At 37.5% G+C, this 23,233-nt stretch overlaps 1 protein-coding gene across 3 annotated transcripts in view; it reads right to left on the bottom strand.

Annotated features, from left to right (window-relative positions):
• Positions 1-1,796: 1,796 nt before the first annotated feature.
• LCBK2 (Diacylglycerol kinase family protein) overlaps positions 1,797-23,233 on the bottom strand; it is a 121,261-nt gene continuing 99,824 nt past the window's right edge. For 2 of the 3 annotated variants that reach the window (XM_089378701.1, XM_089378703.1), the window contains exons 6-13: positions 19,943-20,020; positions 19,706-19,752; positions 19,534-19,574; positions 19,307-19,391; positions 19,059-19,173; positions 18,788-18,910; positions 18,242-18,342; positions 1,797-2,474 (exon numbers count right to left, since the gene is read on the bottom strand). In XM_089378701.1, coding sequence (XP_089234827.1) covers positions 2,330-2,474; positions 18,242-18,342; positions 18,788-18,910; positions 19,059-19,173; positions 19,307-19,391; positions 19,534-19,574; positions 19,706-19,752; positions 19,943-20,020 — 735 coding nt within the window. In that variant the 3' untranslated portion in view covers positions 1,797-2,329. Of the gene's footprint in view, positions 2,475-17,683; positions 17,734-17,872; positions 17,944-18,241; positions 18,343-18,787; positions 18,911-19,058; positions 19,174-19,306; positions 19,392-19,533; positions 19,575-19,705; positions 19,753-19,942; positions 20,021-23,233 lie in introns of all 3 variants that reach the window. The other variant, XR_016247952.1, reaches the window with a different exon arrangement.

Here is a 23,233-nt window from a genome sequence, read left to right as displayed (position 1 = left end):
GAGACAATAGGACACAAGATGTAGGTGATCAACCAGGGCCAAAACCTCTCCAACTGAGAGGAAAACCCACAAGAATTCTTCTCTTCTTATAGAACTTTAATTGATGAATTCCAAAACTTACGACCCTTGACCAAGACCCTCCAAGACCAAGTCAAACCATGCTTCCAGCAACTTGTGAAATTTCGACTTACCCAACAAATTCTTCTGCAACTTCGACCTACCTAGCGAATGTAGAAAGCCTAACACAAGAGAGAGAGAGAGAGAGAGAGAGGCCTAAAAACTTTGATCTAGTTCTTCTCCTTCTTTCCATCCTTTTCCAGCTTCTATCTTGAGAAGATCGAACTTGCTTGAGTGAGTCTCCAAATGAGGTCGGGTTCCTTCTCTAAGTGAGTCTCCAAATGAGACTTGTGAGGGGTATGAATTGTTATCTTTAAGCCGACTTGTCTCTTCATGTAGGTTTACTTTATCTTTTCACCGTGGCGAGGTCTTGGAGGGTCTTTTGACTCTATTTTGACTCAAATGTTTTTCTTTACAATATGTAACATGCCCAAATGGGTCTTCAATACATGACAATGACTCAATTGACTTTACGACAAACCTAGAAGCACTCAATGGGTGCTTGACCTAAAAATATTTTTTTCCTTCAACATGAGACCCTTGCCTCAAGAATAACAATAATAAATTGTTTTTTCTCTTCTCATTAAATACATGAAATCATGATCACATATGTCATTATGAAGACCAAACCTAGTTACATATGTCAACACTCTTTCTCTTGAGAGAATCACTTCCCCAACATAATGTGCCTTCACCTCTCCCTTAGGCTTTTTTATAGTTTATTAAGCCAAAATCCCTAACCCTAATCTATTGAGTGATTAATGGCTAGGATTAAATCCTAAGCCTCACTTGAGATCAACGGTTGAGATTATACTTAAGTCACTTAGCTAATTTAATTATTTATCCTTAGAACTTCAGCCTAATAGTCCACAATAATGAATTAAATTAATTATTGTATGTTTCCCAAATTAACCTTGGGAAAAAAATTATAAATAACTTACTCCACCAAGCAAAGCACCTAAAGAGGCAATCAAATATCTTCAACATGCTAAGACACAAGCCAATGTAGAAAACTTTCCGAGGCTACAAAATCAACACATTGAATCCATTTATGCATTAGAAACAACAATTGCATCAATCCAAAATTACAATTTCAACAAAAATTACATGATTGAATTCTAGTGATAGCAAATTGGAAAAGGTCAAAATCGTAAATTGTTTAGCCTTCTTCAATCATCTGTGCTAGGTCAGCCACGCACAACCTACCAAGCTGATTAGTCATCCAATAGGTCATGATAATTTATGATTATGTACTTTGTCAATGTGTCAATGACTTGCTGTCAAGTCACTGCCACATACATGCCAAATAGGCACCATGTCATTGCCAAATGCCACATGAGCTAGCATTTTATAATCTAATGTGTGCATTTTTTACGGAGCATATTTGTTAAAACTTTCCCTCTAAATGTATCTTGAACGCTAGAAAAATTGGAGTTCAAATTATAAAGGGACTTCAGGACCTAGGATTAGATTTCTACTTTAAATATATTATTTTTTCCTCGTTTTTTTAAATGTCTTTCTATTAATCACAACTTAAATCAGGGATACACCAAGTGAAAAAATTATAACAAAAATATGGTCTTTCTTTGTTCAAATCTCTACATCCTTTGCACCCAGGACCTGCCAGAAGAAAGCTTATTGAATTGTAAATGCACAGTTAATACAGGGTTTTTAATTAATTGGTCAAATATTACTTGAGCATTATACTGTCAAGTGGAGCTATACAAAAATTCGAAATTAATCATTTTGAGATCACAAGGAACTTCACATTTCCTTTGATGAGGGCATTAGCTTGCTTTAAAAGATTCAAATCCACTCAGACAATTCACCCACCTGAATGTCTCTCACAACCAGATTAACTATTATAACGTTGCATTATAGGCCATACCTTGATAATGCAGTGCTGATGTACATCTTATCAATTCTATGGTCACCTCCAATGTACACTTGTGAATCGTCAGAATGTCTTGCTTGCAAAAGAGAAAATGAGGAAAGTCTGAACGTTTTGCATTCTGCATTGTGGCCTAATAAATAATCTTCATGTTTGCAATGAACGCCACAAAAATGCATAATAGTGTGTTTTTTCCAATCACACAGACGAGTTTATTTTATTGACTGATTTACTGAAATGCCCACACCTGGGCAGCCGAGGATCATGAAATTTGAAGGGGCCACACATCCAGAACATATTCCTCGTGCTGACTTAAGGAATTTATATCAAAAACTCAATTGTGCCAGGTAACATTAAAAATCTTCTTGGAAGGAATCCTAAATGTTCTCCATCAGCCTGAACATAGATGCCACCACTTGTATTTGTATCATGTTGAGTTAGTTCCTCCACTTCAATGGAACTAGCACTGCAAATGAAAGGTCAAATGTAGATCAGAGACATAATATACCGTACTTCATGCAAAAATTTGTGTAACAAAACAGTGTAAAGTCCCAAAGGTCAAGCTAGGAGGTAAACTGAAACAATTCCATGCTAACTGGTAGTTTTAGACCCATGTCAAATACAATATTTTACAGATACCTTCAGATTATTTCATACCTGGCAAAGATTAATAAAATTACTTCAATGCTAACTCCCTTACTCTTCAATGGCATCAATACGAAACAAACTACTATAAGTTCAGCTAGACTAAACTATGTTACTAAAGCGCATAATTGGAAGGAAAAGACTTAACGTTTGGTTCAGAAAGGGATGAAACTTGCAATAACCCTACTTTAATTTCTATGCACCCCAATCATTTTAGTTTGTAACATAGCAATTTGTGAATTCACAGATTCTAATGTAATAAAATGAAATAATATTAATGCCCATGAACAAAATAGATCTATGGGACTAGAAAGTACAACTTTTGATAATAACATTAAGGAGTGCCCATAGTATCTCCTAAGCAGTTCCAATCTATAGTTAATGAATAGAGAAATTCAAAGAAAATCTCATTAATGGGTAACGTGAAAACTACAGGACACGAGGCAGCTATTTTCAAGTTGAAAATTTGTTTCAACAACAACTTAAGGGTGTGATAGTTGATTGAGGTCAGATAAGTTCTTGTCAACTTAAATTAATGATAAAACAATTTAAATATAAAAACAGATTAAAATAATCTACAACTACAATAATTTTTTATATGATCTTCATCTCACAACCCAACTCAAAGAACAAAGTGATGCGGTGGGGGTAAAAGAAAAAAGGGGTGGAGAAAAGAAAAGAAAACCACCTTGTGATTGGGCATCTGCATTTTCCAAAGACAACTGCCAATCAGCCAAAAGGCACCATTCAACCATACAACAGGCCACCAACAGTAGTAAGACCATATGGATGACATACAATAAGCTGCCAGCAGAGAACAGGCTCATACATACCTGTATGGCGGCCACCAAGGAGCAGGAATTGGTTGATTTGCATTCTAATTTGAATGTATACAACAGTGAAATTTTGTCAATTTGGCTGCGATTTTGAACATCCAGTAGGTAACTGGCTGGAATCTTTTGTGTTGGAAGGGTAACTATTCATCTATTTTTCTCAATAATTTGCAATTTCAGAGAGGAAAGAAAAATTGTTTCTACTATTTCAACAGCAGATCTATTTATTCAGCAGTAAATAGGCTAAATTTTTTTAATAAAATGTTTAGCTTGTCTACCATTATGTTGGAGAGTAACCAGATATTTTCCGAGAAATAGTGTATTTTAGCCATGTTTTAGTAAAAGGGTTTGGATCAGCTTGTGTTGGGCAATGAAATGACCAATAAAAGTGAGAAGTGATCAAACCAAGTTTAATAAGCAGGAAAAGAACCAGTGAAGCTGATAAAGCTTCTAGTGATTGACGAAATGCTTCTCGAACTACAGACCAGGGGTGATTATCAGCTATTAGGAAGCAACTAAAGGATTTACATGAAACTTTAAATAAAGGAAGAGCATGAGCAAGCATTTAGTAAAGATCAAGTACCTTAGAAAACAGTTAAATGCCATTGGGTGGAAAATGGAAAAGACATGATGGTAACCAGCCAGCCAACCAGCAGCCCTATACATTGCTCAATTATGATGACATGCCACATTCCTCCACCATTTGCATGGGTCATACACCTCTCATCATCCGTCATTCCTCTTGAATGAAGGTGGGTCACCACTCGACGGGGACTCTAAGCATTTTGCAATCAAGTGCTTTTACTTAATGTTTTGGGCATTCTAACATGGATCAACAGGGTGATCTGGATGATTGACCAATCTTCACTGTAAACTTGTTCTCTCGCCTTACTAGGTGGGTTATAGCCATAGTCTAATGGGACCTCCTCTTAGGCCTTAGGGTTATAAGAGGGGCACCACATAGGAAACATGGATTGAAGTAGTGTGTCCATAACCATTCCATACTTAACACATTTCATCATTCCCTCAATGTCACATCCATCCTTCAGGTTTGTTCTCAATAGTTCATTGGGATTCACACCCTCATATCCACATCCTTGAGACAGGGCCAGAAAACTTTTCCTTGGAGATTGATGCAGCTAAAAGAAAGATAAAAGCACAAGATGGCCACAATGAAAAAAAAAGGGAAAATTAAAATGCAAAAGATGGTTGGGAAATTGATTAGCATGTGGGCAAAATCCTAGCATGAGCTCCGTAATGTCCTCTACTAATTAATTTCCCAAGAGAGGATGAAGTAGCCTATCCAACCATGTAGGCTATAGTCAATGATAAAGAGGGAAACCCATTATCGAATGCTTTTGGGGCAACATTGGGTAAATTGGGGTAATTGGGGGAAAACTTATGAAGGAAGCCGAAATTGGGGCTAAATGGAGGGAAACATGTAACCCCTCAAATTAAAATGAGAAGATATATAGAAAGAGGAGAATCATTATTCTCATCATGGTTGATTGGATATTTCTATATTGTGAGCGAAGGATCTGAGGGTTTTAACTGTTAAGACCCCTTTTTCCTTTTATTGGTTTTGGTGGTGAAAGATTCCACCCTAGCCAATCCACTCTTTCTCTTAATTGTTTGGCATAACTTTCAGAGGCATCTTTCATTTGGTTTTCGCAAGAAGGGAGATTTACGCTGGTTTATTGGCTTAAGGAGACAATATGTGGCATCCTCATTCATCCTAAGGCTTTTGTACTAGAGCAACTAGGCAGTCTGAGACTTTTGTCCAAAGCAGTGAAGTAGTTTGAGGCCAAAACCTATGGAAGCTAGGTAGTCTAGGTTCTTGGAATAGAAAATGAGTAACAAAACTCTATGGGCCAACAGATGCTTTCTAGAGACTGGTGGAAGCCATTCTAGGGCAGTGATCTCTCACCTAGACATGTAATAAACCATTCTACATCTTTAAGTGTTGGTTGGGGCAATACTAGGGCAGCAAAGGCCTCATTTTGACAGTGGGAGGTAGCATCAGCGTTAGTATTAATTTGAAGAGCAATTTGGCCTGTCTAAGGCAGTTTGGGTAGCGAAACCCCTGTTTTGGGGCCGCAGGTGGTTCTGGGGTGCAAAGCCTATTAAAGCCAGTTAAGGGCAGTGGTGAGATTTGATTGTGGTTGTTTAAGGACAACGAAGCCTTTCCAAGCTTCTTTGTAGTTGCGGACCAATCCAAGAATGAGTCTGGGGAGAAGCTCTCTCTTGGGTGAGATATAGTGGCAGCTTACCCCCCTATGAAGCTTGATTTGAACAACAGACACTATGTGACAATAAAGGGTTTGTTGAGAAACAACAACCCACTCTGTGACCCGTTTCATAAACAACCTGTGGTAGTGTGTGGGAGTAGGAACTCGATCTAGACACTAGACTCTCTCTATATAGCCTTAAGGCATCTCAAAGACAGTTGGATATAGAAGCTATTGAGGTCAGGTTTAGCATATTAGGGCAGTAGGGTTTGATTGATGTAATAGCCATTGTTGTGTTTTTCATTTGTATTGGGAGGACTAAAGACTCAAACTGCTTATGTTATGTTGATCTGATTCATGGAAACAAACTGTTGAATACATGGTTATTCTATTTCATTGCATTTCAATATTGTCGTTGATTGTCAAATTAAAGCATACTGTTGGATTACAAAACTTATTAAGTTCTTTTTTCCTAACCCTAAGGAATATTACCATGGTATATGAGCTCTGTATGTTTCCAGAAGATAGAGAAAATGTTACAATCAGGAGGAGAAGGGTTACCCACAACATAGCCATGGAGGACAGGGAAGAAGAAGAGAACCCCTTGGGCAACCTCTTGAATGAGCCATATAGGGGGAAACAACAAATAATCCAATGGCAACAAAAAATAGCCCAATTGTCAGCATAAAGGCAACAACAAATGGCTCAGTTTTTTGGCCAAGGCATGGGAAATCTAAACGTCACGGGTAACAATGTTGTTAATGGGCCTAATGTTGGCCATATGAATTCTACAGAAGGGAGCAATAGCCATAATCCTAGCTCTTTTAACATATTTGCACAAACAAACACCAAGGCAACTAGTAAAAGGAATTATAGGCCTCTACAACCCCAATTCCTAGATGGTCAAGGAGCAGTGACCCAAGGAACAACAAGGCAAAATGAAAACTTTACAAAGTACTTTCAAGAGTATGCAGCACTAGGGGAAGATGTGGGGGCAACCATGAATTTTCATGAGTTTGGTAGCATCAAGTACGAAAATAGGCACAAGACATAACAAAACCATGATCTAATGTGCAAGGTGGGGAAGTTGTTCATTCACTCTTTCAATGGATCATCCAAGTGTTCAGTAAGGGCTTAGGTCCAAAATCTGGACACCTACTTCCAACTTAACCCAATGTTGGAAGCAAATGCTATCAAATTTGTCGCATCATAGAGCTAGCACACCTCAAGCAAGTCAAGACACTAGAGTCCTACATTTCAAAATTCCAACAGTTAGCAGTCATGGTGACAGACATATCGGAGTAGAGGTTGGTCATGCTCTTCATGAAAAGGTTTAGCTAAACCACTACATGGTTGGGTCAAGGCTTTCAAACCTACCACATTGCATGATGCCATTGCTAAGGCACGAGACATAGGAGATGCAACACCAAAAGTGAAATTTTCACCCAAACCACTTATCCCTTCAAAGGAAAGAGATAAGAAGCCATTTCAGAAAGATGGGACCAACAAAGACAGATTGGATGAGGAGACTCGAAGTATATTAAGGAGGAAGAAACTTTGTTTCACTTGCAAGGAACCATGGGAACCTAGTCATACATATTTGGGAAAGGGTAACATCCACTTTATTGAAGTGGTGTTTGACAGTGACAATGAAGATGATATAATGCCAGCACCAAGTAAGGAGCTTAGCAATCCCAAAGAAGAATGGTCCCTTGAGGAGGCTAAAGGAGATGAGAAACCACATACAGGAATCAAAGGCGGTACTATCACTTCTCTTTTTGGAGTTCCTAAATATTACACCTTCAGGATCAAGGGTGTCATACAAGGGCAACGAATCATAGCTTTGGCAATGGTGGAGCTATGCACAATTTCATCAATGCAGTTGTGGTGGCAAGGAGAGGTATTCCCACAGAAGAATTTGAGGGCTTCGAAGTGAAGGCAATTAATGAAATAACATTACATGCACACAAGTGGTCCCACGTTTGAGCGTAACATTGGGTAACTACACATTCACAGATGATTTTTATGTAATAGAACTCGCAGCTACCAACGTTGTGTTAGGAGTACAGTGGTTGTACTTGATAGGAAAATTCTCAATGAATTACCAGGTGATGGAAATGGAATTCCAGGCAGCAAATGGTGGCAAGGTAGTATTGAGAGGTATGTCCAATGGTGGCCCTCGAACTATATCAGCTAAGAAAATGGAGGTCGTATATAAGTAGGGAGATGTAACTTGCATAGCAGCCTGTATGATAACAAACCCCAGATCATTAAGAAACACCTTATTGCCGCCTAATCCACACCTTGGGTTACGTGGAAGAAATCTTTGATCCACTAGGTGTGACCATGGGGGCAAGTCTCGAATCGAGTTGTTGTCACTCAATCTCAACTCCTCCATCTAGGTTAACTCCCAGTGAAGCCAATGGGGGTAGTCCCTAAAAACGACTAAGGCTAATTAAGCTCTATAAAATAAGAAATTCTTCTACGAGATAATTTAGTTACACGAGTACATTAACCAACAACATATATAATTGACAAGCAAATAATAAAATGACAAAAGTAAATAACAAGATAGAACAATGTTGAAAATAAATGCTCGTGTTGCTTGAAAATGAATCTGAGCGATGTGATCGTCACCTAATGGAATATGTTATAAAAATGTATTGGAGAATGCTCTTGGTTAATTCTATTAATTTGAGTTCACTTGGAATTATCAGTGAGTGCAAAATGGAGAGGCGGGTATGTGACCCATGTGATTACAGGAAAAAGAACTATTCTAATGTTTGTTTCCTCTTTCACCTTTATCCTTCAGATGGGATTGAGAAAGTTGAAAGGAGATGCAACAGGAAGAAGCTTAACAAAGAGACCTTTTCTCCACACGTGTCGTTGTTGAAGAGACCTCAAAAATGAAGAAGAAACTGCTTGGTTGGTGATGAAAAATGAAATGTCAAATCATGTATTTATACTCGTTGAATGGGCTAAAATAAGCCAAGGGACATAGCCCTTCACTTGGCTGGGCCAACTTGCACTCCAAAAATAAAAATTTTATCTTAATTTTCTTAGGCTGACATGGAGACCTCTTTGGCATTCAAGAATACCCGCCGATGCTACAAAAAATCAACAATGTGTGGGTCAAATTTGATCCATTGCATTGACTACTAGGATGGATTGTGAGCTAGACATGTTATGACACATTATTTAAATATTTTGGGGGCTAGTAGGCCTAAATTAGGATTTGAATTCCTCCTATAAATAGAGGAATCATTCATCCTCATAACTCATCACATCACAGTTGGATTTTCAACGTTCTTGTGCATTTTGGCCTCTTGTGGAGAATTTGGATCTATTGATGCATTTTGATATTTGGAGCTAAATCATTGTGCTTTGGAGCTATTCTTTGGATGAATGGATGGATCTTTTGCATGTTATCTTGTAAGTGTACCTAATTGTTGAATATCTTTCTTTTACATGTCTAATGTATGGAATATTGTTGATTCTAGGGTTTGCAATTGTGCCCTAATTTGTTGAAGATATATTGAATGTTATTCTAGATGATTTATTGCATGCATTACTCATACATAACATGTGAATGAATATCCTAGTGGTGATCTTTCATTAGCTCTCCCATGAAAATTCCATTTTTCCATTGCATAGATAATTACTTGAAGTGTTGGTGCTAGGGCATCAAAATTTGAACCTCCTTAGTGACTATTTGGCAAATCTAACACATCATAGACTCCATACTCCCAAGGAATAAGGGACTGGTCCATTTTCTTGGTGATCAAACTCTCTTTTAATCCATAATTTCTCCTTTAAATTCGTCTCCTTCAAGGCCAAGTGAGCTAACTAAGGCTTGGTGTGAATCCATAGGTGAGGTGAGTATGTGGGATTAGAAAGCCTAAACATCAACGAGATAGCATTTGCCACAAAATCACATCCACTTCAATCTTGTCCATACATTTTATTTTCCTACTTGTTTGCCCTAAGGGGGAACCCTAGTCTAGTTTTGCTTCAACTTAGGGGCTTCTTTGAAGGTTCATGAGCCTTGGACTTGCCAATATACATTGTTGGAAGCCTTTTTCTCCTACCCTTGACCTTTGGTTACAACCAACACTCAACTCATCAATCAAACCCTAGGTCTTGCACCTCATCAAAGAGGTCTTTATCAAGAGAGTGAATTGCCTCCTATTGGAGCCTTGAACCTAAGTTGTGCCTCTCATGTAGAAAGCCTTATTGTGTCACGTCTTACCCTAAAACCTTAGAACATCCATTAGGTGACCTTCTCACATACTAGGACTCCTATCAGTGAAAATCCGTAAATAGCAGGGGGTATTGGCTATGGTGACAGTGGGCCACTACCCCATTGTTGTCTCTTGGTCTTGTAAGGTGACCCTCTCCAAGGCCTATTAGACTTTGCGGCAACAAGACCAAGATCAATAATGCATCTAAGTGAACAAAATTTGAATGTTAAGGGCACAGTTTAATACTTCAAACCAGTGTTGATAATTTCAGCGATCTTTTGCGAAATATCATGATTATCATTATATTTTCCAGAAAACGATATCTCGGCTAGAAAATATCGCAATATTTTCTCTTTTGAAAATATCGCGCGACGACGCAAAAAATCGCCAGGCGCGTGGGGGCTGAGCTACAAAAGTGTTTTTTGTGGGTTTTTTTGTCATTTTGCTTTGTTGGTCTTGGAGAAGGAAGGGGAAGAGCTTTGTGGTGGTTTTCAAGGAAGGATTGAGGATCAAACAACCATTATCAACACCAACCAAAAATATTGTGGATCAAAGATTCAAGATCAATGAGACAAACTTCATTTCTTCCATTAATAGGGATGTTCTTAAAAACCCCTATGTTAATGATTTTTTCCATAGATTTAGGGTTATGTTTGCTTGCCTCTTTGCCTACCAACATTTTGCTTCTTTGTTTTCTTTTTCCATTTGCTATGATTTTCATGCCCATGAGCCAATGCAAAGGGTTTTCTCCATATTTGGACAGCAAGCTTCATTTTTTTTAAACTTTCTTATGCACCCTCTTATTACCAATTTTCATTGCAAGTAATGTAGTAAAAAAATTATTTTTTAAAATAAGGTGCCTTTTTTTTGTGTATGGGGTCTAATGCCAATTTTTGATTTTTTTGGTGCCCTAGGTTTGAATTAATCCACTACAAGTATGCCAAAGCCCTTTGACCCATTTTGGGAGTATGGGGAACCTGATGGTGCGACAAATCAGGCATATCTAACATGAAAATTGTGTGGGGACAAGATGATAGGAGGGGTTACACGATTGAAATACCATTTGGCTAGACTCCCTGGACATGATTTTGGGTTTGTTTAGAATCTAGTGCGAAGCTTATACAAAAATCTCTTGAAGCAATTGATGAAAAAGACAGAAAGAAAGAAGAGGCAGAAAGAAACAAGGTTGAACATGCAGGTAAATCTTTTGGGATATCTTCTTCCAATTTTGAGGCTGGGGGTAGTGAGATGAGCTCCATAGCGTCACCTACTAGTGATAATCTTACTAGGAGTGGGAGGTCATCCCTTTTTGTTCAACGAACCAGACATGAAGCACAACCTTCCATAAAATCGATTGTTAAAAAAAAGGAGAAGCAAGAAGCAAATAAAGTTATGGGGAGGTGTCTTTTCTAGAGCGACTTACCTCTCAGCATCACGAAAACCAATCCATTTTGGTAGTGAATGTGTGATGCTATTGCTATTGTGGGCCCAGGGTACAAAAGTGCTACATATGAGGAGTTGCAGGGACCAATCATTCAAGCAGAAAAGCAGGACATCAACTCTAGATCGGCGGAGTTGAAACAAACATGGAAGGTGTCTAGATGCACAGTGATATCTGATGGTTGGACAGATAGGAAGGGTAAGACCCTTCTAAATTTATTGGTACATTGTCCTAAAGGTACCATGTTTATTAAATCAGTGGATGCATCAACACATAGAAAAGATGTAGCACTGATATGTGAGTTGTTAGATGGGTTTGTTCAGGAGATTGGTGCGCAAAATGTAGTGCAAGTCATAACAGATAATGCAACTAATAATGTGTTTGTCAGTAGGATGCTTATGGAGAGGCACAGCGCATTGTTCTAGACTCCATGTGCAGCACATTGTATCGATTTGTTGCTTGAGGATATGGGGAAACTCTCCTTCATCAAGGAGGTGATTGATATGGCTAGGAGTGTCCCCAAGTTTATATATAACCATGCTTTTGTTCTTAGCCTCATGAGGAGATACACTAGAAACAAGGAGTTGCGGCATCCTACAATCACACGTTTTGCCACCAACTTTATTACTCTTCAATCTTTGCTTCGATGCCAGTTTGAGTTGAATAAAATGTGTATTTCTGATGAGTGGCATGATTGTAGATACAGCAAGAGACAGGATGGGAGAGCCATTGCAAAAATGGTGTACACTGACACATTTTGGCAGGGAGTAGAAGAAGTGTGCTCAATTAGTGAACCTATAGTAAAGGTTCTGAGATTGGTAGATGGGGAGAAGCCTGCAATGGCTTATTTGTATGAGGCCATGGATAGGGCCAAGGAGGCCATTCGTGCTTATTATGTAGACAAGGGTTCTACTGGGCTTAATAGACAGATGATGTTATGGGATGTGATTGATAGTCGGTGGACAGGGATGCTTCATCGACCCATTTATGTAGCAACAATCCTCCTCAACCCCGCATTTTGATACAAATGCAGCTTTGATTTTGATGGCGAGGTGATGGAAGGGCTTCATTCCAGTATACATAGGATGGTACCTGATCCTGAGCTTCGTAGCAAAATCAATTGTGAGACACAGTTTTATCAGGATTTTGTTTGCCTATTTCGCTTTGATGATGCTATTACGGAAACAACCCTCTTCATGCCACGTAAGTGAAAAGTCATGACTCATTAGAATTTTCAATTTAGAATTTACTTATTTATAATTCTAGATTTTTAAAATTCAATTATGTTTTATTTGAAAGTTTAATTATGCTTTAAGTTTTTAACTTTTTTATTTCTTTATTTTGTTGTAGATATTTGGTGGTGAAGCTATGGTGCAAGGGCACCAAATTTGCAGAGATTTGCCATAAGAATCTTGATTCAAACCTGTAGCTCTTCAGGGTATGAGCACAAATGGAGTGTATTTAAGAAAATACAGTGAAAAAAGTGCAATAGGTATAACTTTGAGCTTTAGCCTTCAATTGAGAAATTACATTTATTGTAGTTTTAATTTATGACCCTTGAGTGTCAAGAGTCAAGACTCATTAGTTTTTTTGACACTCTTACAGTTTGAAGTTCTCATGCCTCAACGATTTAGTGTATGTGCATTACAATCTCCGACTTCAAGTGAAACAAATAGAAAAACCAATGGATCCAGATGCCATTTCCTTAGACAATATTGATGTATTGTCTCAGTGGAGGGTGGAGTTTGAGGTGCCCATCTTGGAGGAGTCACCTACATGGTTAGAGGAACCATTAGTACAGGGGCAACAAGAGGAGGAGGACTCAGGGGAGGAGTAGCACGAGGAGGACGAGGAGGAGAAGCAAGAGACTATGGGAGCGTCAGCGTCAGCACCATCTATTATAGATATAGGAGAGCACAACTCCATACCCAGCAGTCATTATTTGACATTAAGTGCAGGGTCATGGCCTTCTACTGCTAAGGGTGGGCCTGGCAAACAACGCATCATGTTTTCTCGTAAAAGGGGGAGAGGGCATTGATCTCAGATAGCTAGCTACTAGTTTTATTTGTTTTTCTACATATAGCTCATGATAATGAGATACTTTTATATATGTGATGTTATTTTGTATTGGTTCTCCACATTTGAGTCCTTGATTGGACAATTATCAGGGATCAACAGAATTTGGTATCGTCTTTGATGTATCATTTTTATTTTACATCCACTACATCACATATATCAGTATTTTCTTCATATTTATGTGCCAATGTGTTTATTTCATGTTGTTATTGCTTTATATGTTTAAAAACATTGAGAAAAAACTAAAAATAAAAATAAAAATAAAAATGAATATATTATGCATTTTTATGTTTGTCAATATTTTCTGATATTTTGCCGATATTTTCGCCAATATTGCCGAAAAGATGTTTTCAAGGCCCTCGACGATATTTTTGCCAATACCTATATTTTCAACATTGCTTCAAACAAGGATCCCCTTTCAAAATTAAGACTTTGATCCCGCAAAGATGTTTTCTCCCTAGGTAGGGGTGGCTAAAGGGGAGCCTTATTAGGTGTGTCCAACCCCTAAGGGGAAGTAACAGTTCCTTTGTCCACTCGTCAATTGGTAGGTGTTAGTGAATAATAATAATGGTCGTGGACAAGAGAGTGGTTCATGGATATGTGTCATGGTTAAAGGGACTAGATGAAGGGGGTGTCCACATCTTGAGTGTATAGATGTGAGGAAGGAGCATTCGTGGATGCATAAGTTACCAACTCAGCCTTGGTTTTTCCACCCCTCCTGTGCACCTTTTGCTTCTTCTTGATCTTTCCTTGTATTACTGCATAATACATATAGCTCAAGGGGCTTGATTCGTATGATGTAGCCGTTTTATTACCCCTTTGAGATGAATTGATTCATCATCCATCAGAGTTGGGACATGCAAGGGTTCCTCCTTTTGATGAAATTGGGAAATATGTGGTCAAGAACTGAGTGATGGCCATATGCATGAGGTAGAGATCATGCTAGGATTTTGCCCACATGCTACATCCTTGGCCATCCTTTACATTTTGACCTTTTCTTTTATATCATTATGGCCATGATTTGCTCTTTTTGTTTCTTTTGGCTGCATCAACTTCTCAAGGCAAAGTTTTCAGACCCTACCCAAGGTATGTGGACATTGTAAGAAAATCATAAAGGCAGAAAGATTTTCTTATACTTGATAATTACTTGTGATGTTCTTGACTTCTTATTAGTGTTATTTATATCTTATTTTCTTTTAGTTCATCAAGAAATTACCAAATCAATAGAACATAAAACAATGGACACCAAATATAGGCTCAGAGCCAGGGAAAAACCCCTCTCTAAGGGAAAACCCAATCAATAATTCTTCCTTCAATAGTTTTCTGGAGATATTCCAAGGCTCTAGACCTTGACACAAACTTTCCTCCACACCAAGTCAGTGTTCCTCTTCTCTTGCAGATGCTCCTACTTGACTTGGCAGCAGCAGCAGTTGTAGCAGCACTTTCTTCAACCCAGCAACTTCGACCTTGCTTTGGAGACTTCGATCTTCACATAGGAACTTCGATCTTGGCCCAATACAACTTCCTGAGGCAGCAACACCCAACAACAGCAACTTCGACCTATACTTTGATCTGGCAGCAACAACACGCGGCAACTGGCTACAGCATCAACAAGAGAACTTCGATCTTCCAAACCAAGGCATGAGAGAGAGAGAGAGTGATGCACCAAAATTTCGATCTTCCTCCTTTCCTTCTCCTAGACCAAACTCACACTTCCTTTTCTTCCTTCCTCTATTTTGCACTTTTTCCAACTTCAAGAGATATCGAACTAGCTTGTTGAGTGAGTGCTTCAAATGGAATTCGAACTGCTTCATTTATAGTCCTTTGGTGAGGTTGAATAGCCCTCTTTGAGGCCGACTTGGTGTGGAGGCAACATAATTCATATTTGACTCAATACTTAACCTTTTTACATGATTCAAAAGCCCAAGAAGGGTCTCTTTAAAAGTACAATGACTCTATTAACTCAAAATAAATCCTAGAAGTCCTCAATGGGGACTTTGACCTAAAACATGATGACCCAAGCATGAAACCCATGCTTTAATAAGTCATAATAATAATAATAATTATTATTATTATTATTTTCTTTATTCTTTTGACAAGTACATTACAAGATGACTCAAATACATTTAATGAAGACCGAACCTAGTTACATTTTCCAATAGACATATCAGTGCCAAATCCCAAAGAACCAATGACAAGTTGTACCCGTAAAATGGAGGTGAAATATGGGCTTAGAGAAAAACCACCAAACACTTCTTAATATTTGTCTTCAATAATTTACATCAATTAGGAAGCTCCAACTTCCAAGTTTTCAGTATCAACTAAGGAAGGCTCTGACCCCCTGATTTATTAGCTCCAACTGAAATGATGCTCCAACAGCCTCTTTACCAGCTCCAACTAGAAGAACACTCCAATGCCCTAGTTTACAGGCTCCAACCTGAAGGATGCTCCAACACCCTCTTTACCAGCTCCAATTGGAAGGATGCTCCAATGCCTTGGCTTTACTAGCTCCTACTAAAACCCCAACACCCTGTGTAAGCTCCAACCTACCCTAGCACCACCCTGTCGCTCTGAAGTGTTATTAGGCTACAACCTAAAGGGAACTCCACTCTCCTACCTTGCACCACCCTACCACCATGTTTATCAAACTGCCACTTTCCCTTAAGGCTCCAACCTTCAGCTCACCACGACGAACCATGTTTCACAACTTTTAGACTGGATCCACCTGTGCTCAATATAAACAATAACAAAAATTCTCTACTCAATCAAATCTGCTTCTGCTCAATCCGCACATCAAACCATAGCTTCAATCAAATCTGTTTTTGTTCATCATCAACACATCAGCATGTCATCAAATAGTCGGCCATATAATCTTGGTTCAAGCAAGCACTGAAAATCCTAGCATTCATCAACTGTCCACATATGCCAATAACACTGCTCAATAGTTTTTGTCAAACCCTAACTCAACAATTATCAACACTTCCACTATTCAACCTTGGTATCAAATATCGTCAATGTGTATCAAACATGCAGGACTGTCATAAATGTGCATCAGCAAAGGCTCTGCGCATGGTAAATCAGGTCCTGCTTGATATATACATCAACCCTAGGATCAAAAATCTACTTCAATACAATGCAAATCCTAAAGGATATGCATTTGTAGACTAATATGGTTCCATGATACTTCACTCTTCCGGAATGACATCAACTGATGAAATCAAACCCTAGCAACAACAATGTATTCTCACTAACAGACCCTGTATAATTAATTCTGCCAAAGCCCTATCTCAGAAATTTTGCTCAATCATTATATATAATTGTCAAATCCTCAGCATTGATTATGTGCTTAATGTCTTTAACTGCACATTCCTTGAATTTGTACATTTTGAATGTCTCAGGGACAGCAATTATTTTTGCTTCCGGATGGATTTGATAATTAATCAAGACGTCACAATGATCATGAATAATTTTGCACTTGGTTTGAAAAACTGTCTCATACAAATGAATAAGAGATTTTATATTGATCAAAAAATTCTACAAATGTTAAAGCTATTGTCTTTCCTACATGAGTAGGCCAAAGCACATAATCAAAGCTGGAAAGTTGTTGGGCAAGTCGAAGTTGCAGAAGAAACTATTGGGTCAAAGTTGCAGAAGAATTTGCTAGGGGTCAAAATTGCAGAAGAATTTGTTGGAGGTTGAAATTGCAGAAATTGATGCAAGGAAATATCAAAAGGTTTGACTTGGTCTTGGAGGGTCTTGGTCAAGGGTTATAGGTCTTGGAATTCGTCATTTGAAGTTCTATAAGAAGATAAGAATTCTTGTGGGTTTTCCTCTCAAGTGGAGAGGTTTTGGCCCTGGCTGATCGCCTACATCTTGTGTCCTCTTGTCTCATTGTTCTTTATGATTTGGTAGTTGTTTGATGATAAGAACACTAAATATAATCAAGAGAAAGAAGAAGCTAATTAAGTTAAGTAAAAATACATCACAAGCAGTTATCAAAGTAAGAGAAATCACCTAATCTAGCTGCCCTAGATTTCTCAACAGTTGGCAGAATACAGTGAGATCCTACAGGCAATAGTTAAAAGTTAAAACAGCTTTCTAAGGCAACAGGCATCAGACACCTGTGTTCTCTTTCCAAGAGATGCAGTCTGACACAGGGAATATTGAATATAGATTCCACAATAATGCATCTCCCAAAGGACTAAACCTACATTTGACAACTGTAGCAAGAGCATCATGAGAGAGGGATGCCATTTGGTGTCTGCATACAGGAGGCCATACACATTTCTTAGCACCTGAAAAATCTTGGATTTAAATCTTCTGGTCAACGACTGAAGCTGAAATTTATGCATTTTCCTTTGTAAATTCTACATCTGCAATCCTAAAGTGCAGCACATCACCTGAGGTTCATGCAATCTACTTTGTAATCAAGGGGGTCACAATTCAACTTTCTGAGTGGCAACAGTTCAAACTGCACAGGTGCCCATTGGTAGGGAAGACACATTAATAATTATAAATCTGTCACCATTCGTAATGGTAACTGTGCTTACTTCCATGTTGATACAGAATAGAAAGAGAAGTACTATACATTGTAAGTTTGTTATTGAATTTCTAAGAATTTTGACTGTCATTATTTAGAACTCAAAATTGTTAGTGCATGGTACTCTAGACTAGACAGGAACAGCAGCACTCAAAAAACATTCAATACACATCACTGTCTAAGAAAGAGATTTTAAATTCGAATTAATTTGATTTGAAGGAAAACCTACCTTATTGTAGAGACATTTCTCTCTGATAAATGTGTCCCCTTGTAAAGCTTTTGAAGTTTCAGGATAAAGTCATACCATTTGAAATCTTGCAGCACTACAACCTGACAAATTGATTATCACAAATGTTGGTTATGTGGTATTCAAACAACAGTCCTGTTCCAACATGCAACACAATTGTTATTTCAAACTACACTCTTGGTACTAATCTGAGATTACTAAGTTATTTCATTGAGTAGCATCAGTACATGGTTTAGTTCTAATTTCTAAACTTCCTTTGTAATTTACTCGAGTGCAAGCAATAGATGAGAATAATGAAAGGAAACATAAATAATAATAAAAAATTAAAATTTAACTCAATAGTCCAATATTTTTCTTTTGATAGGAGTAACAACACCTCTTGACTTTTCATTTCATGTAACCTGCTTCCAAGTATCTGAATGCTTTTCACTATACAGTATACTTCAGAGTAATACCAAAGATCCCAAGGCAAACATAAGTAATAAATAAAAGGGGTATACTGATATCTATAGGCACTCTGGTTTTCACCTCAAACTTGCCACTAAAAGGATCAGCTGTTGGCGTAATCTTCATCCCACCACCAAAGTACTTTGCATTTCCTATACAAAGGGCTGTAACTTTAGGAAAACTTTTCCACTCTTCCTTGTCTATCTGAAAGGTTTGTGAAATAAAGTCTGTGATATATCAAGACTTATGACAAGAAAGGATATAGCAGATAATAAAGCTCAGCATCTACATAAAACGGTAAGAAGAACTTAGGAAAATTTCCATTGAAAAACTAACACTGCTGAAACTCAACCTTGATATTCATGTCCCGATTGCTATGGCTAATGAATGCTTGCAAGGCACCAAAAACATAGCATAATTTTCCAAATCGTTTATACTTGGAAGCAAAGAAACCAGCCTTTGCACTTCTGCAAAGTTGTATGAATTCATAGAGTAAGTAGCCCAACAAATATAAAATGCATATAAAGATGCATATTTCCCATTTTAATATGATCATACTTTCAACCACAAGACCTTAATCGGAAAATTTTGGGTACTCACAAATGAATATCTGCAACGTTCAGAAAATAATGAAACTTATCATCCTTGCCAACCACAAGGCCAACGTCAATCCTCTGCTTTTGCCCTGTGCAGTCCCATCGTTAGCACAAATATTAAGCTATTATCTGAATTGCAAGGAAATTTCATGTCTAGAGAACAACAGACTGCGATCAAATCACATAAAAGCTCCTTTCCCCCAACATCAAAGAAAAGAGGAGAGAACTGACCTTTAGCAATGCGTTCAATAGCCTCATATGGATCATTCTTCCTGATATGATGAAAAGTAGAAAAGATTTACTTAATCATCCTCCTTAAAGTGAATTCTTTGTACATGTCAAATAATCATTAAGTATTCCAGAATTGGTGGCATTCAGACGATAATAATGAGAATCTACAAACCAGCCAAATGTTCTTGCAAAATCCGAGCCAGTCCCCAAAGGAATAAGCTGCAAACGAAGTCTCATTAAGGTTTACATTTATGTTGAAATCAGCTGATCTAGTGAAATGACAATTAATGGGTCAACAGAGACAGCATGGAACTTCAATGCCTCTGAATGCAAAGTTGTATTAAATTTTGCATCCTGTACACAAAAGAATAAGAAAGGCTTCTCACAGTGAAAGACTTCAGTTGCTTACCCCTAGAGATGTCGTATGCACAGCCCCTTCCTCTTGAGCACGAACAGGTTTTCCATCCTCAAAGAAACCATTTAAAACCTGTAAAATGCAAAATTGAAAGATGTAATGAGAAAAAATAAAAATTAAAAGATGTTTCATTCTAGGAATTATAAAAACTAAAGACGTCTTATTAAACCAAAGCTTTGCCATTTACTTGGCCATATATATAAAAATAACAAGCTAATATCCTTGTCCCGTTTATTCAAAGTTTTTACTGCTCAATACATTGTACATTTCAATAAGGCAAAATATATTTTACCAAAAACTCATAATGGCACCTTTTCTACGATAGGTAAGCATATTTGGAAACTTTGATGGATAAACGTGATTGCCTCACTTTTGTCACTCTCACTTATCCTTAAAATTAAGCTAGTGAAATAAACTCAGTTCCATAAAAGTTGTAAGGGCACCTTTTCCACCATAGGTAAGCATATTTGGAAGCCCTAAAGGATAAAGGTGATATTTAGCTGCAAAGCTAAACACTGCATTAATTTGTTCCTCATATCTCACAAACACATACTATTTCCCAATTCAAAGCGTCTGTGAGACGTTCAATGCCAAGAAGAAAGAACACGTCAAAAAAAGAGAAAGAAAGGAAGGGAAGAAACATTATAGATGGAGTAATATAATTAAATGTTAAAATACCATGAAGTATGATGATGAAGCGAACAAAGTTCCTTCTTCAGATTAATTACTCCAGAAGACTTGGAATATAAAGATATCCATGAGGATACAAATATTATATATCAAATGTGTGAATAAGAATGATACAAGAGAGTGAGAGGCTTGCTTATATACCAAGCAAGTGTCTCTTCATGGAGATTCGTGTCTCATTTAGACATGACTCTTCAAAAGTTCAACCTAATTACTAATTAACTAATCATTATTTATGATTATTATCATTTACATTATTTTAAATCATTTCCTATATATTTATTCATAACATTGCCTTACTCCTCAAAAAGCTTTGACCTCAAAGCTTGTCAATGAAAAAGACTTGATCTCTCTTTTGGTTTCGAATGTCTTCTCGTCTCGGAACGATGATCTTCGTCAATACAAGTTGATATGATCGTCTAAGTGACAAACAAAATTGTCGCACTGAAAAGAGATCAGACCATCTTAGATTAAGCTTATGTGGAATATTCTGATCACTGGAATTTTGTAACGACTTGTCATCATAGGACTGGATTGAGGTTACATCACTATTCTCTGGAACATTAGTTTGTTGTTTTTGGTCTGAATGGTTCTAATACGTAGCATGGTTGAGTTGTCTACTCTCATGATTCAGATGCCAATAGGGAACTTTTTTGGTTTGACTTTCCCTTATTAAGTGTGTGGAAATTTTTTGATTTACTTCAGGTGACGATGTTGTTGAGTTGGTTACAAAACCTTCACTTGGGATGTTTATCATCTGAACTGCAACATCTAAGTGCGTTTTTTCTTCAACTAGTTTGCATTCTTCTTGAGTTATGATATTCACTGGATCGGTATTCGTTCCCTTATCTTCAACTTGCACTGTTACGACTGGAGATTTCAATACTTCTCCTTGAGTAAATTGTTCTAACTTGTCTTTTAATGCTTTCTTATCATCTTTAAGTTTCTTAATTTGAGTGAGTAGACTTTGATTATGGTTTCTCAGACGTAAAAGTTCTTTGGTTTCTGATTCATCAACTTTATTTTCAATGTTTTGACTTTTGAGTTTTTCATCTTTTAGATCTCTGATTTGTTCTAATAAATTTTTATTAAGGTTCTTTAAACGCAAGGTTTCCTCTTCTTGTTCTGATAAGTGCTTCTTGAGTTCTTTCTTTGTGACCTTAGTCTTCTTCACTTGTGCAAGTAATTTTTCGACGTGGTCCTTGAGGCGAGAGATTTCTTCATCCTTTTCCATTACTTCCTTGTAATGCATATCCACACGATTTTTATGTCCCTGTTGTAACACTTTCTTGATTTGCCGAAGTTTGGCTATTTTGCCATTCTCTTGATCTTCTAGCTGCAATTTCTTGGTACACTGGGTTACATCATTTTGTAGGAGTGATGATGGGCTTTCAACTTGTAATGTGGATTCTGTTTTCTTCATTTCCTTATTAAAATCAACTTGTCGTTGCTTATATATTGCCATTAATTGTTTCATATCTCTTGCTAATGATTGTTTTTCTGTATCACTTAGACATTCGACTAAGGTAAAAGTTTTGTAACATTTTATGCAAACAACGTTTTGATTTCTGAATGACTCTTGACAATTAAGGTATCCTTCTAAACAAAAAGGACATTTTGCAAAGAAACCCATATTTTTTTATATACGTTTCTTTTTCCAAATAACCCTAATTCCACTAACTTCCTCTTAAATTTTGTTTTCCTAATGACTTACTTGATATTTTCCCTTTTTATTTACATTTAACTCCCTTTCATTTTATATAGACTCTAGGAAACATTCTTAGATGACAGAGGAAAAGAAATCACTCTCCCATGGAGAACACTGAGGTGAGGATGACAAGCAAAAAAATATTCATGGAGAATAAGCAATGGGGGAGGAGAAGCATTCTCTCATGGGGAGAGAAAGCACTCATGTATGTGTGCACAACACAAGAAAGAAGCACTTAAGGAGTAGGCATGCACAGAGCGAGTAGGGAACATGGATGTGTGCACAAGAAAATGAAGGCAATACTTAAAAGCATATGCAGTAAGTTGGGGCGACTCGCCCTTCAAAATATACAGTGTTCCAAAAAAAAAATCTCCCAGTGGGAGTGTTGATAGTGTATCTGACAATATATACATCATAATGTTATCTGAATATATACTATGAAGGAAAAAAAAAAACAACAAAAAAGCAGGCCCATCGGGCCCTTGTGCTCTGATTTCCATGTAAGGTTTGTGGTAGTACTGGTAGTGTTCCCCATCTCTCTGCTCCTGAATCATCCATGTACCCCTAGGCCGGACCACAGCCTCCTTGGAAAGCTAGTCGGAAATTTGATTACGTTCCCTGTATATATGATGGCAAACAATGGAATCAAAATGTGCCTTTAAACGAAGTGCCTCATCCAAAATATGCCTCAGAGAATATGCATGACAGATAGATATATTGTTGAACCAATTGATTATGATCTTGGAATCCCCAAAAATTTGTAAATGTCTACACTATTTTTCTAATGCAAATTGAAGAAGATGTCTGAGGGTGATGAGTTCAGCAAAATTGTTGGTTCCATTTCCCAGCCCCATTTGAATTTGTAGAAGTGTGTGTCAGAAAGGTGTAGA

This window comes from Pinus tabuliformis, chromosome J (genome assembly GCF_031772625.1).
Source record: "Pinus tabuliformis cultivar Carrire ecotype Pingquan chromosome J, CPIR1, whole genome shotgun sequence".
Taxonomy (NCBI): Eukaryota; Viridiplantae; Streptophyta; class Pinopsida; order Pinales; family Pinaceae; genus Pinus; species Pinus tabuliformis.
The sequence above is the reverse complement of the archived record's forward strand: the minus strand, read 5'-3'. Positions and strand labels throughout refer to the sequence as shown.